The 16,364-nt window shown below is 39.9% G+C and overlaps 1 protein-coding gene and 1 long non-coding RNA gene across 3 annotated transcripts; one reads left to right on the plus strand and one right to left on the minus strand.

The window, feature by feature from the left end:
• Window positions 1-5,250: 5,250 nt before the first annotated feature.
• On the minus strand, window positions 5,251-9,622 carry LOC308401346. Of its 2 annotated transcripts, XR_013972537.1 has the most exons (6): window positions 9,543-9,622; window positions 9,171-9,249; window positions 7,997-8,101; window positions 7,107-7,264; window positions 6,624-6,681; window positions 5,251-5,685 (listed from the first exon to the last, which is right to left on the minus strand). It is a non-coding gene; the product is annotated as an uncharacterized lncRNA (long non-coding RNA). The 2 variants fall into 2 exon arrangements; XR_013972538.1 differs by lacking the exon at window positions 9,543-9,622 and having other exon boundaries at window positions 9,171-9,420.
• Window positions 9,623-15,022: 5,400 nt separating this feature from the next.
• On the plus strand, window positions 15,023-15,943 carry LOC308401060 (odorant receptor 131-2-like; the record flags this gene model as incomplete). Its single annotated transcript, XM_080889120.1, has 1 exon — window positions 15,023-15,943. The coding sequence occupies one exon, from the start codon at window positions 15,023-15,025 to the stop codon at window positions 15,941-15,943; it is 921 nt and encodes a 306-aa protein (XP_080745246.1).
• Window positions 15,944-16,364: the final 421 nt, after the last annotated feature.

The following is a 16,364-nucleotide window of genomic DNA, read 5'->3' on the forward strand; positions in this document are numbered from 1 at the left end:
TCACAGCTCTTTCTGTGTTGCAGACTTTATTTAAAAAATTCCACGACACCCCCCCCCCCCCCCCCCCCCCCCCCTCCCACTGTGAACATGAATTGAATATTCAGAAGACATTTGTTTAAATAGTTCTACAAATCTGAGCTGTTGGTGTGTCCTTGGATTGTGTGGTAATAATATTAGAGCCTGCAATCTTTCTTACTGAATCTCTACTATGAGTCATGTTACCTGAGATTAATTCTATGTTTACCTGTCAGCCTGGACGAATGTGCTGTGTGAAGGAAATTAAATTAAATCAGATCTGAACTGCGTACATTTAAGGAACCTGTTCATATTTAATTGAAATATGAACCAGTGTTTTTTTTTTTGATTGCTGATTCCAAGAGAGTCTTTGTGGAAATCGTGTTTGGCTTTTTGTTATTTTAATTCTCTTTTCTGTTTTCCAGAACAGTTCTCCACAGTCGCTGTCCACATGGGTCAGTGGGACCAAGAAGCACTCTGCTAATGTGGGACTCTGACCAGCAACATCCAGCAGGACCCAGACAGCGTTTTCTATCTCCCAGCTGGAGTTTTTGTTTGTCAGTGACTGGAGAGTCAGATTTTTGTTGAGCTTCACACTTGCAGAGGTAAGTCAGTTTGCAGAGATCCCTCCCACCCTGGCTTTTATGTGCTAGATTTCTTATATGAAAGAGTAATATTTCAGTGACTGCTGCTTATACCACAGGTTAATACACTCTACTGATCCCTGATGGGAGAATCATCAATTTTGGCAACAAAGAAGCCTGGTGGATGTTTGTTTACAGTCTGATGATGGGACATCATGCTCTGCATCTTCAAAGTTTGCCTCCTCATTATTATTCATACCCAGTAATGTGAAGTATGCTTATATCTACTATAACTGAACCAACCTGGTGCTCTTCATTTATGGAGGCTGTTGAGTCTGAATGTTGGATGTTGTGTATCTCGTGTTCTCTGGGCTTTGTTGTCCTCGGTCTTTTCGCAGGATCAGAAAACAAAACCAGGAGGCGCGTAAATGTTTCTTCTCCATGATGTTTCTTCAAATGTTTCTTCTGGATGATGATAAGACTGTGACACAGGATGCCACCTTTGGTCTTGTGATGAAGCAAAGCTCAGGAAGAAGTGGGATTAAATGGTACCCACATGTGTGCTGCTGAGAAGGATGTACAGGGGCACCTGCAGCCAAATCCAAGCCTCAGGTTAGTTGTAGTTGCAGAACGCTATAGACTGAGACAGCTGAGGCATCAAATGTTTGATTAAACGGATGAAAAAGAGAAGTTTCTTCCCTATAATTATCACTTCTTAAAATCTGTAGCAACTTCAAGTCTGTCAGCGTGCTGAGCATGCTCAGAATGTGACAATATATTTTTGTTCAATATTTAATTTCTTTCAGTTGCAATTGTTAAATGAAAAATATATATATATATATATTCTTATAATTTAGCAAACTAATTTATCAAAAAATATATATATACATATATCTGTATTAGTTTTAATAAATTAATTTGACACCTGTATTGAAAATACCATATTGTATTCATACAGAATCAGTTTGGTATCATTGTTTGTCTGCTCACTGATTGTTGAAACTAAGAGCTACTTTGATCTGTTTAGATCTAAAGTATCCAAAGTTGAGCTCTGATGTTTCTTCACCCCTGTGTGTGATATGTGATTCCTACATGCTGGCAGAGCAGCAGTTTGTGCTCACAGATGGTGACGGTGTGGAGAGACGGTGGTGTTTCCTCAGAAGAACCAGCAGAGTCACAAAGGGCACCAGTCCATCTCACCACCTTGACTTGCTGACTGATGTTCGTCTGCACTGCACAGAGGAAATCAGCTGACCGAGGTTTGTCCAGTGACGTGTTATGAATGTATATTTGTTTTATGCTTACAGATATGTTTTTCTTGACAGAGGCTCTGCAGAGGTCAGACAAAGCAGAGAAAACGTGCTTTACATTTTACTGTGATTTATTGAGATATTTGTTGCCTGATGTTCAGCAGGAATGGAGAAATAGAATCAAAGGAGATGTTTTTGATGTTTTTGTAATGATGTAAGTAAATCTTCAATATTATTTATTTGCTTGGTTATATTAGGAGTGTTTCTGAGTGAGGGGGGAGGAGTCATCATCCAGGTAAAGTGACGTGGATCCGTGGACACACTTGTCTCCCCTTTAAAGGGGACGATCCAAGTTATCCTTAGATGTTAGTGCTTTCAAATACACAAACATTTTTAAAGGACAAAAATGAACATCCAACTTTGACTGTAACACAAAATAAATCTTTGCATGTGTGTTTTCAAACTCTCAGATGGGCAGCATATCAGTCTTGGACTGTCTAACCTGCAGCACTGAATGACCACCACACATGAGCATGTTCCTGCAACATTCAGCATCTGATCCTTCATCTGTGTGCTTCTGCTTTTGGTAAGTAGAGTTACCCAACTCCAGTAACTCTAAACACATGCCATCCATTTCTAACGGCCTGGTTACTTCCTGTCAGTTACTTTAGAAACCATGTGGTCACCTGACCTAACACTGTTTCTTCTTCTTCCCCTTAATGTTCAAGTGTCACATGTCAAACAGCTGGAGAGGAAACTACACCAGCGTACTGAGATGTTTCACCAACACGTGCCAGATGCTGTTCCTTCATGGTGACATCACCAGAGACAGCCCCGCCCACCTCAGGACCTCGCCATTGATCATGATGATTATAATGATGACAGCGAGCGGAACTAAGACTGTAAAAATCCACGACCAGAATGTTTCTTTCTAATTATGAACGAATAGTGAGAGCCTCTTTCTGTGTTTTGTCTGTTTTGGTTGTGTTTTTTTTTACCTCATTTGTTACTAACAAAGTTGACAAACTCACACAGTTTACATTCTGTATGTTTCCATCTTTACCAGCCACACTCTAACTGCATTTAAGAAAATAATCCTTAGAAATAGTCGTTTTTCTCTTTTGTAATTGATGATAATTCAGTGAATATACTGCGCTGCTTCCTTTTATTGCGTCACACATTGCTTTAAGTTTTTCAGTGTCCAGTTATTTTTTACTGCTGTTTGAATTCTCTGTATGTTTGACCCTGTAGACTGTTTGATGGACTGCTTGTCTTCCTGTTTGTAACCGCCGCCTGTTTTTTAATAAAGATTTGGATTTCTGACTTCAACACAGCCTCTGCGTGTCCTCCCTTTGTGTCCTCTTCCTCTGTGAATGTGTTGCATGTGTCACAGATTCATTTTATTAACAGCTCTCCCACAGTGAGTTGCATCAGCATTCATTCACAGCACATTTCAGAAGGATTCAGATTAATACAGTGATCTTACAGTCAGAATGATCCTGACAGAGTGCCACTGTGAATTATCTTTCATCAGGTAAATTTTAAAGTTCAGTATTTCAAAGCAGGAGTTATGAAGAATCATACTGGCATTAGGACTAATAATATGTACTTACAAAGTCAAAGTTTTTTAATTATGCTAGAATATTGGAAGACAATCAACTTTGTGTTTTCCGCATATTAATTATTCTGAAATAGAGACGTGACCCTAACTGTACAGAAGCACTAAACAACTGACAATCTAACAGACATCATTGGCCTGAGCTGTCATGCACAGTGAGTCTGATCCTTTGCTGTGAGAGTCTGACAAGCATGTTTCTGGTCAGTTTGGAAGAAATAATATCACAATGTTGATCTTTCTTTCCAATATTCCTTCTCTTTTAAACTGTGATCAAAGGTACTTATGTTCACAGCATGTAATAATACTGACAGTCCAGGGCATTGTGGTCTGTTGAGCTAGGGTTAGGGTTAGCAATTCAGACATATGTAATCAATATTAAACGTCTCTGACGTGGGCCACTGTCCGCAGTGTTGGTAAATCCATACCAGGCTGGAACGAGTCAAGGTAGGTGAGCATCCACGAGAAGACACAGCAGATGCATCCTACTAATACTGACAGGACCAGGAGACTCCAGAAACCGAGCATCTTCTCTTCAGTGCCATCCTCTCCTGTCACCCTCTCTGCCCGCAGCTCTTTGAGTATGGGGTAGATAAGGGCGCAGAGAAACCCTTATTACTAATTTGTATTATAATTCAATTTTCATGAAATATTCATATTCAGTATCGGTCCTTTTATATTATAACCACGGATCCACCCAGGCTCATGGTGGGGCAGGGCTCTGTCCTGGGATGCTTGAGTACAAGGTAATGTACACCCTGACCAGGTATCCAGTCTGTCAGAATTGTTTTCAATATTTGGTTCAAAAACACGAGTGACAACAAAAATCCAACTAGGATTCTTGCATATGATGAATGAAGTCTGTCTTTGACTGTATTGTCCAGCTGATCCATCAAACCCCCAGCAGGTGAACCTTATTCATGACATAACACGGCAACAATGTAAAAAATGAAACAGCAACAGTCTAAATGTAAAGTGCATTCTAAAGTCCTCTTCAATAAATCATATGCAAAGAGTCATTCAGGACTGTAAAACGTGAACTACAGAACCCAGAGTCTTCATCATTAAATCTCTGGTTGCTTCATTTTTCTATCCTATATCAGGTACTTTAAGGTTAGGTTAGGTAAACTTGCATTCTCATGGTGAGGCAAAGTGCTTTATGTGTGTATGTGCGTGTCATGAACGGCTATAAAAGGCCTATAATTAAAGAAAGCGGGGTTTGAGTTCGAGTTGCGGCAGACTGTCGCTACTTGTAAATGGAACGCAGCCTTCCTACGGCGGACAGCTAATAACAGGAATCGGACGCGGTCCACCCAAGTCCACAGCAACCACCATAGCAACCGCCTAGCATGACCTTAAAAACACATTCTGTCTTCATAACTATCAAAAACGTAAAATGATTTGCAAAGTGTGACAGTGTTACAGCTGCAGAGAGCTATGGCGGTATCTTTGGAAGCTGTTTACATAGCTAATAATATACGATGTAACCATGGAGACAGTCAGTCACGTGAGCTAGCGGTGCATGTTTACTACAGTGAATAAGGTGATTGCGTGCACACGCTGCAGGGGGTAAAGACATTACTTCAATATTGTTTTATACTGATATATATTTGCCTTCTGTTGACCATCACCTCAGGTTCACCATTACAGTTTCAGCAGACAGATGCACACCGTCTAAATATGAACACATTCAAAAACTCATGTCTCAGAAATAAGCACAGCTGTTCATGTTTGTCATTAGAGTTTTATTTGTAAGAAAATTATGAGCTTCATATTGAGCATCAAATAAAAGAACATTTCACAACTCTGAGTCAACAGAAACAGGTAACAGAAATGTCTCTAATGTAGACGTGTACAGTGTAGTGTAAGCATTAAAAGATCATAAAGGAAACACTAACATTTATGTGAAACTAATTGTAATAAAAAAATGAGCAGGTGCTTTATAGATTTAAAAGAAAGAATCTGAAAACAACACTTTTTTGGTCTAAGTGATCAAAGTAGAAAACAGAACTGATGTTCAAAAACAAACCGTAGCTGCACTAATATTACACATCTCCATTGTTGTGGTGAACAGACATGTTGCTTTTAAAACCACATGCAGTGTGTGACCGTGACTGTTCACTGAGACCATGAACGCCACTTTGCTGAAGCCTTCGCCTTCTTCTTCTTCTTCTTCTTCTTCTAAATTGGAAGCAGAAGGAGCACGAGCTGCTTTGATCTACTGAAATGAAAAAGCAGAACATCTGAGCTGAAACCAGTCAGCTGAAATCATTAAGACAGGAACAAATTCAATGCAGTGTCTCAGGTGGCTTAGCCTGTTACAACTGTTGATACAAGCTAAATACGGTTAACACACAGTGTCAGGGAGCTCCAGTGTGGGAACTAGTGGCTTTAGGTTTGTAGTCATTTAACTTTCATCCATTCATTCATTTAATTCAGGAGGAAGAAATGTCAGGTTGGTGCAGGCTGGTTACATGCATTTGGTCCCATGCTGTCTTTAACTAAATGACTTGGTTCACTTTATGGCTGGGCTGTATGTGGGGTTATATCATGTTATTTGGGCAGGAGTACCTGTCCTCTGTTAGACTTAGAAAGTTTCTCCATAAGTAGAGTTTCTAACTCTTCTAGCACATCTGTGGCTGACAGCTTTTTGGTGGCTCTTTTTACCCCACACTGGTTGTGAGTGTGTAAATAGCCCCACTAGTTCTTTTGGGTTGCAGTTAACTTGGGAGGAAGAGGTAGGTCTGCCATGACTAGATGAATAACAATTATCTGGGATACATAAATTTCATAATGCATGCATATATCTCTATAAACCTGGCCTGAGGGCTGCCATTTTTACATTCACTTATTTCTCTGTTGAATCTAAATAATGAATGTGTTACAGCTAAACTGACACTGATCAGTGTAAATGGCTCATTGGGACACAGAAACCTTTAAATTAAACCTGATATCGAGTGTCAAACAATATCAAAGCTGTAAAAGCTGTTTACAGTCAGAATTTATAAAACTATGATTGTAAATAAATTCAAACAAGTGAGCTTTTCTCTTTGTGCTGAATATCAACACTGTGATTTCTTAGACTGTAAGCTTTACTTTAGCACAACCACTTGTAGAAGCTGCCACTCCAAATGTCTTTTGATAACAAGAAAAAAATACCTTTTCAGTCCACGGCCTGAAGTTCTTCTCTGACATCTTCTGCCATCAGCTTTGTCTGCTGGTTTGAAGACAATAAACCACAAAAAGATGATTTAGTCACTTTGTCTGCATCATGCAGCTCGAATGTGTCGTGTAACGATGTTGAATAGCCGTCGTTATCCCTCTGCTGTGTCAGTAGGATTGTACTGTACAGCATCTCATTGATATGTGAGGAATGCTAATGTAACACGATAACAGACTTACATCATTAAAATATAAGGAGCAGGAGATATTTAGATATTTTTATATTTATATTACATTTTATAGCTGACTGATATTACTAAATAGATAGAATTTACTAAATAGCTGGATGAAGATGAAAAATATGTCTATAATAACAAATGACCATGAGAGCCAGTAGAATTAATTCAACTGGACACTTAAAAGATGTCCTTAAATGCTCTTTAAGTGGCAGAACAAACGAACAAACAGTTAATTGCTTACTTGAGATGAAATCTGCTCAGCTACTTTGAAAACAGCTTCTAACTGGTTCCTCCTTTAACAGGATGACTGCTCAGGGGTAAGGCCATCATGCAGTCCAGCAACCTTTATGGTTCTGCTTTGATTCACCAGGAACTATTAGGGAAACCTTCCAGCGCCACCTGTGAAAGACACAGGCATAAACACACAAACATTTATTAACATGTTCCACAGTCTTCCAGTTTGATTTTCTCATCCTGTGGACAACAACGTACATGGATGCAGGTTTATTGTTAACTTTTGGAAGGTTTATTTACTGAACATATCCAGCTGCAGCTCCACTGTGATCCTGAGCTGGATAAGCACTTAAGGAAATGTGTCAATAAATGGACATACATCAACTTACTATATTTATCCAAACAGATGGGACCAATAATGCTTCACTGAGTTAGAGACTTTAACGTCTCTTCTGTGTAAGAATGTCTCGTGCTGATATACCTGCAAACTTGACAACAAAGGTTTTTCAGACTACATGTAGCTGTCCTCTATGTCAGCTCACACATTTACATTTATGTCACACTTATTTCTGCTTTCCCATTTTATAATTATTACTTACATTTTGATTAGATACCTTGAGTTTGTAAATGATCAGATTGCATAATTGGAATACAATGTATCCAATTCAGGGTTGCGGGAGGATGAAGCCTATCCCAGCTGATACAGGACAAAGACAGGCTGCCAGTTTATTGCAGGGCTAACACAATATGTGCAACAGAAAATCCACTTAAATGTTTTATATTTGTTATAATAATCATAATTATGACTATTATTTAAAGGTTTCTTTAAATAATACATTTTGATTTTTATAACCTCTAGAATATAAACCTGAGCTGTTTCAGATTCTGATCTCTGACCTCAGTGACCTGGCTGTGTCCTCACTGCAGCTCCCTCTTGGAAGTACGTCTGCTTCTTGTCTACCCCCAGTGTTGACCGCCTGCCCTTGATATCACGTACTGTACCTGAGGAACAAAAAAGGACAAACACTTGCCTTCATTTAAGAAGTACATTCATACAGAGGTAATCTATGGAAACACACTAGTTCACCCTTTGGGAGAAATCAGTTCCTGTGAAACATTTCTGTAAATGAACATCATGTGGAGAATGAATGAAATGAGTTCTTCCGGTGACTCAGCAGTCCCACACTGACAAATGACATCTAGTTAAACTATTAAGCATATTTGCTCTTCTGAAATCTGTGTTAAACAACAACAAACATAAATTAGTAACAAAAATACAGCTGAGTAGAGGCTTTACAAACCACCAGCAGCCATAATGCTAAATTTTAATCTTCAAATGTTTCTGAGCCGTCTTCAACCTGCTTTTAACACATTAAAGTCCCACAGTCAATGCAGCCTGACCCAATCCTAGATGTTCAGCACAGAGACACAGAGGTACCGTTTAAAGTTTAGTGATAACCTGAGTCACTGATCATTTGCAGTATTACAGAGTCTGGCAGTCTTTGCATGATGTCCACGTCACTGTAAGTTTCTAGCTGACTCTCAGGTGTGACAGGTGTGCCAGCAGGAAAGAGTAATAACCTGCATCCTGAGGTTTGTCATGCAGGATTAAAGGAGCCAGGCTTTGTTCACACAGCTAGGATTGTATTTTACACTGACCCTGGGTCAGTATAAGTATCATACAGTTTAAACGAAGCACTGAAACTTGCACATATTTATTACAGATGCACTGAAGCTAATCGAGATATTTGCTGTCAATCTGTGGCTGCGATTAAACACTTTACTGGAAACTTTATTAACTAGTAACTTCATCAGTCATGACAGAAGCTAATATTTCTGTGCTAACATCGTTTAACCAGTAACAGCTTTACTCCAATATAAGCTAACGTTTACACCGTAACTTTAAGCTAGCACCATAAAGACGGTAAAACACGTAATAATATCTACAAATGCATCTTAAAGCTCTTATATTAGCACTCTGTGTATTACTAACATAACCACATTAACATTACTGACACTCGCTGACTTTTAATAGTCATTCTATAAATGCTGTCCGTTTAAATGGTCTTACCTGTAAACACTGTATATCCACCGGATTGCAGCCAGAGTGGATTCTGGAGTCTTCCACGCTCCTGTTAGTGATCCTCCATCTGGATGGATGAGAACAACCTTCTGAACAATCTAGCAGGAGATGGCCCATATCTATGGGACTGGTTTGTGCTAATAACGCCCATTGTATGGACTGATAACAGCCGAAGCGGGCGAATAAAGTCACCCAGTAGCTAGCTGTGCCATTACCCAGCATACATCACTCCCTCCGTAAATGCAATAAACCATACATAAGTATCGTTCTACCTGTTTTTCAGGTAGTTGTTTACATTATATAATTTATTGTGTTCTGTATATGTCACTACAATGTGATTTGGAAAATGTCTAAATATACCGACAAAAGGCACTTCCGCGGCAATCTCTTCAATCGGAGGACCCTTCACGTCAATTCCCGACGCAAGAGGGGTACCCTGCGCGTCCATAAGTGCAGCAGAGGGAGCCTGACCATGCGTCACACGTTTGACGAGTTGGGAGTGAGAACGTGTTGGTTCTGTTGATCTTATGTGCTGCACAATAATGTTTAATATTTAGTATATACTGTCATATTCCCATATATCATTGTGATGTTGTTTATTCTATTACTCTTGTTCTCTTCTGCTTGTTTTCTTTTTTCTTTCTCAGCAGGTGACCCAGGTGATTGATATATGCATTTTTTTTTCTTTTTTTCTTCTTTTTTTTTCTTTTTCTGCTCATTCTGTTGGTTTTTGGTTTTTGCCCTTCTCCCCCGTCCCTCTTCTCAGCTGTTTCTCTTTCCCTCTTTCTTTCTCCCCTTCTTTCCCCCAGTCAAGTCTGTCCCATGTTCAGTAAGTGAAAATAAAATAAACAATAAAAGGTGAATCAAATGGACCATTATGGCAAGGCTGGGATGGTCAATTTGGTAAAGTAAATCCGTTGGGCATCTTTCTTTGCCTTTAGACAACAATTCTGATGGCAAAAGAGCCAAACGGGACAGGCAAAAAAAAAAAAAAAAGAAAAAAAAGAAAAAAAAGAAAGAGCAGTTTCTCAACAGCTCAATTACTTCTTAACACAGAATAACTACTATGATACCTTGCAGTCAGGTTTTAGACAGAACCACAGCACTGAAACTGCTCTGACCAAAGTGTTTAATGACATATGTCTGAATACAGACAGTGGAAAAATGTCAGTCTTAGTTTTACTGGATCTCAGTGCAGCATTTGATACAGTTGACCACAACATATTACTCAAAGGACTGGAGAACTGGGCAGGTCTTTCAGGAACTGTACAAAACTGGTTCAAAACATACTTAGAAAACAGGAAATACTTTGTATCAATAGGTAACTTCACATCTGAGCAGACAAGTATCACATGTGGGGTTCCCCAAGGTTCCATCTTGGGACCTCTTCTGTTTAACATTTACATGCTCCCACTGGCACAGATTATAAAGAACAACAAAATAAACTATCATAGCTATGCAGATGACACACAAATAAATATCACAATGTCACCAGGAGACCGAGGCCCTGTACAGGTTCTTGGTAAATGCATTGAGGAAATTAGTGACTGGTTTGCCACAATTTTCTCCAGCTAAACAAAAACAAAACTGAAGTAATAGTCTTTGGAGCCAAAGAAAAACAAGTAGAGGTCACCAGAGAACTTCAATCTATACACCTAAAAACCACCAACCAGGCACGAAATTTGGGTGTAGTGATGGACGCAGACTTAAACTTACAAAACACGTTAAGAAAATAACAGCTGCAATCCAGGGGGATACTAGGATACCCACCCCAGCCTGCTGCCTCTCACCAGCGGCAACTCCAGACTAAGACAGAGTCTAGCCCCTCTCCGGGAAACTGGTTCTAGAACCCAAGCCATGTACTGAGGTGAACCCGACTATATCTAACTGGTACCTCTCAACCTCACCACTAACTCAGGCACCTTCCCCACCAGACTCTTTCCCCACCAAAGAGGTGACATTCCATGTCCTAATTGCCAGTCTTGGTAGGCCCGCCAGGGCCTCTGCTCCTGGCCGCTGCCCGGCACACAGTGCACCCGACCCCTATGGTGCCTCCTGTGGGTGGTGGGCCTGAAGGAGGATGGCCGAATCTGCCTTTTTCAGGCTTTGCCCAGCCGGTTCCCATGGACTAAGGACTGGCCACCAGACGCTCACTCTTGGCACCCTTCCCAGGCAGGGTGAACGGTTTCCTTGGTGTTGTGCTCATAGGGGTCTTCTGAATCAATCAATCAATCAATCAATCAATCAATCAATCAATCAATCAATCTTTATTTATAAAGCACTTTTCATACAAAAAATGTAGCACAAAGTGCTTTACATAGTTAAAAGCAGCCCACCCCACCCTCCAACTCACTCCCCACACTCTCATTAACATAAATGATGTGAATACACACATATCTCCCCCCCCCACCCCCCCACCCCACACACACACACACACACACACGCGCACACTTAAAGAGTAAAAATTGGGCTGGGTTCACATGAGCCAAGTGAGGAAACACTATAACAGGGAGCCGTCTGCACCGAGAGCCGGTCACAGACCGCAGCCTCCAGGCTGGGCACACAGCAGGAGGGAGGCAAAGGAGCCCCCCAGCCAGGCTGAGAGGACCCCCGGAGACGCAGCAGCCACGGTCGATCACAGCCCCGGTGCAGAGAGCCCCCTCCGAGGAAACACTGGAGATATGCCACAATAGGCTATATACAGGGTAAAATGATAAAATAAATAAGAACGGGATACAATATAAATATAAATAGAGTAAGAAGATTAAAAAATGGATAAGAATAAAATCAATAAATATTAGGTAAAGCCTAAATTAATAATAAAATAACAGGATAGAATAAATAAGCATAAAATAAATAAACGCTAAGTAAAAGCTAAATTAAAAAGGTGAGTCTTGAGCCTATTCTTAAAAACATGTACGTTCTCTGCGGCCCTGAGCTCCTCCAGCAGGCTGTTCCACAGACGAGGACCATACCACTGAAAAGCTGCCTCTCCGTGAGTATGTGCCTGACTTTAGGGACAATCAAAAGGCCAGTACCAGAGGACCTCAGGGTCCGCGAGGGTTCATATGGTAAAAGCAGATCTGAGAGATAAGAAGGCCCAAGACCATTAAGACATTTAAAAACCAATAAAAGAACTTTAAAATCGATCCTGAAACACACGGGGAGCCAATGCAGCGATTCTAAAACCGGTGTAATGTGGGTCCGCCCTCTGGTCTTCGTCAGCACACGAGCTGCCGAGTTTTGCAAAAGTTGTAAAGTTGAAATATTCTTCTTAGGAAGACCAGAGAGCAGGGCATTACAGTAATCAATGCGACTGGTAATAAAAGCATGCATCAGCATCTCCGTGTTGGCCCGAGAGAGAATAGGGCGGACTCTGGCTATATTCTTTAGATGATAAAATCCAATTTTGGTTACATGTTTAATATGTGGGATAAAGCCAAGCTCAGAGTCAAAAATAACACCCAGGTTTTTCACTTGTAGCAAAGGACATAGTGAAAATGCCTCTAATTTAGACAAGAGTTTCTCTCTCTGAGCCTCAGGACCGACGATTAAAACTTCAGTTTTGTCCTGGTTAAGCTGTAAAAAGTTTTCTGCCATCCAAGATCTTATATCTAAAATACAGTTAAAAAGTGCATCCATTGGTCTGGTGTCATCGGGAGACACAGAGATGTACAGCTGCGTGTCATCAGCGTAACTGTGGAAGTTCACTCCATGCCTCCTGATGACACCGCCGAGAGGGAGCATATACAAATTAAAAAGTACAGGGCCTAAAACCGACCCTTGAGGCACACCACATGTCATTTTATGGATCTTAGAGGAGCATGTATCCATACTCACCATAAAAGTTCTGTCAGAGAGATAGGAAGTGAACCAGTTGTGTACAGCACCAGAGAGGCCTACCATGTGTTTCAGTCTGTTTAAAAGAATAGCGTGGTCTACTGTATCAAAGGCTGCGCTTAGATCCAGTAGCACCAGGACTGAGAGCTTTTGGGAGTCCCAGTTACATCTAAGATCATTTAAAACCTTTAGGAGAGCAGTCTCTGTGCTGTGGTTCACCCTAAATCCAGACTGGAATATCTCCAGGATCTGTCTATCATTTAGAAAATCATTAATCTGAGTAAAAACAAGTTTTTCTAAGATTTTACTTAAAAATAGTAAGTTGGATACAGGTCTGTAGTTATTAAAATCATTACAATCCAAATTGCTCTTCTTCAGAAGGGGCCTCACCACCGCCGTTTTAAAGGCAGCAGGGAAGACACCCAACTGAAGAGAGCAATTCATCATGTATAAAAGCTCAGCCTCAAAAAATCCATAAAGTGTTTTAAAGAGTGAAGAAGGGATTGGATCTAAAAGACATGTGGTGGGTCTCACTGTGGAGAAAACTTTCTGAAGGTTCTCAGCATTAACCAGGACAAAGCTGTCCAGTGTCTCCTCAGGTACAATCGAGCCCTCAGATACAAACATATCGCGATTAGATAAAATATCAGATCTGATGGCGCTTACTTTTCCCCTGAAGTGGTCTGCAAACTGCTCACAGAGCGAGTCTGTGGGGGTTCTTTGGGAGCTGTTAAAATCAGGGTTAAATAAATGATCTATGGTGGAAAAGAGGACCTTGGGATTATTTTTGTTATCACTGATTATTTTGGCGAAGTATGAATTTCTTGAATTCCTTAATGTATTATTGTACATTTTAAGTTGCTCGCAAAATATTTGATGGTTGATAGTATTTTTATTTTTCCTCCACCTCCTTTCTGCTGCCCTGCAATTTCTTTTGAGTTTTTTGACTTCTTCGTTTCTCCAGGGTGATACGTGTTTTACGTTAATCTTTTTGGTGGTGAGTGGAGCAACGGAGTCAAGGCTTTTCTTCAGTTTGCTGTTGAAATGATTAAAAATCAAATCGCAGGGTGCAGATAAAATCACAGGGGGGCATTCGTCTAAAACCCTGGTAAAATTTGCAGCCACTTCAGAGGTTAGATAGCGCCTCCTCACAGTTCGCACCGAGGTCTCCCGCTGAATAAAACCGGTGATGTTAAAAATCACACAGTAGTGGTCAGAGACAGCCAAGTCAACAACAGAGGATGATCAGTTTGACATGGGAGACCCTACCAGGGGGCAGAAGTCCCCAGACAACATAACCCCTGGGATCCCCTGGGACACACAAACCCCGCCACCATGATAAGGGTATTTCAGACAAACATGTAAGAGAATAGTGTATTTATTGGATATGTTCCAAGGTGTCTGAGTCCTATTCCCTACGTATTGGCAATTTATTAAAAAAACAACAACAAATCATTTACGCTGCCCAGTGTGCAATAAATACCTTAAAGGCAATAAGTAGGGAAGAAAATAATTTTTCCTATTGACTTGTTTGAATATTGCACAAAATAGGCCTACTGCTTGTCACGGTCATGTCACTGTAGGGCATAATAAGACATACCTTAAAAAAATAATGGGATGTAGTCTTGCTTCTGGCAATAACCATGCCAATTGATTAACTTGTCAACAAGCAACGAAGTTTTCAAAACTTTAATTAGTTGTAGACTCTCCTGACTGAGTGCTCCATCTATCAACAGTGTACAGCTATCAAGGGGAATGATCTCTTAGGAAAGATGATGACACCATATGACAACTTCAGTTTCATATAACCTTTAAAATAATGTTCCACTGTCATCTATAAGAGAACTGCAGCGGTCAGAAGAGGAAATTTGTGTTTGGAAAAGGACGAAAGGTTTCTCCACTAGACTGATTTTTTGGTTTCAGTCTTTAGAGTAAATCTTACATTTATAATGACAATGATTGACTCTTAGAAGTTATTTAAATACTCGTGTTTGTTCTCAATGGCAGGTAACAGCTCACTAATTTGTGCTTTCTTGCACCAACTATTGACAGTCCGGGTCATGATTGTGCACACCCTGGTCATAATCTTTCTTTGTATCAACATGTTGCTCATTGTGACCTTTGTAAAAAAGGAATGTTTTCACACATCTGCTCGCTACATTTTATTTTTTGTCACTTTACTGTCAGACAGCTTTTTGTTACTCATGACCGATATCCTGCTTATTTTAACCAGATGTTCAGTGCAAGTTTGGTTGTGTATATTTATCTGTCTTTTTGTGCTTGTGTATTCTATTGTCACACCAGTTACTCTGACAGCAATGACTCTGGAGCGCTATGTGGCCATTTGTATGCCCCTTCGTCATGGACAGCTGTGCTCCACACGCAGCACTATGTACTGTATCCTGATTATTCATGGCCTCAGCTCTGGGCCATGCATTGTTATCATTTCCATGTTCTTTGCTACTGCTTCACTTAGCTTCTACAATCAATACACTATTTGCTCTGTTGAAATGTTTATGCTTTATAGATGGCAGGATCATGCTCGCTCAGCTGTAAGTCAGTTTTATTTCATGACTATGGGCATCACTATTGTTTTTTCATATGTTCAAATAATGAAAGTGGCCAAAGCTGCATCAGGAGAGAGTAAGAAGTCAACACAAAAAGGAGTGAGAACAGTGATCCTTCATGCTTTCCAGCTGTTTCTCTGTCTTGTTCAGCTGTGGAGTCCATTCATAGAAACAGCTGTCCTTCAGATTGACGTCAACTTGTTTAGAGATTTCAGATATTTTAACTATGTATTTTTTAGTATTGTTCCAAGGTGTCTGAGTCCTCTCATCTATGGCCTCAGGGATGAAACTTTCTTTCTTTCTTTGAAAAATCTCATGCCTACTTCATCCTGTTCAAAAAAACATGTGATTTGACAAAGTACATCACTACTATTAATAATGGTAACATCCATATTTAATCAAAACATTCATTAATTTGGACAATATCGACAAGCATGTAATGATTAACTTCATATATTTTAACAGGTACAATTTACACTGAGGTTTAAAAAAAATGTAAATAATAAGAGTTAGTTCATCTCATTTGACAGAATTTACTGTAGAATATCTACACAATATGTGGAACAATAAACAAAATAATAAGTATGTGTGGTGTTTTCCACTTATCAAGTCTAACATAAGAGGCTAAATAAGAATAAATGTCTTTTTGAACAAATTTATTTCTCTAATGTCTTTAGGCATAGACATATTTAATCAGCAAGATCAAACACTTCATGATTATTTATCACAATATAAATAAAACTAAATGGAATTTTCCAGGATCTAATATGTTCAT

Source organism: Rhamphochromis sp. 'chilingali', assembly GCF_963969265.1.
Source record: "Rhamphochromis sp. 'chilingali' genome assembly, chromosome: 8".
Classification (NCBI taxonomy): domain Eukaryota; kingdom Metazoa; phylum Chordata; class Actinopteri; order Cichliformes; family Cichlidae; genus Rhamphochromis; species Rhamphochromis sp. 'chilingali'.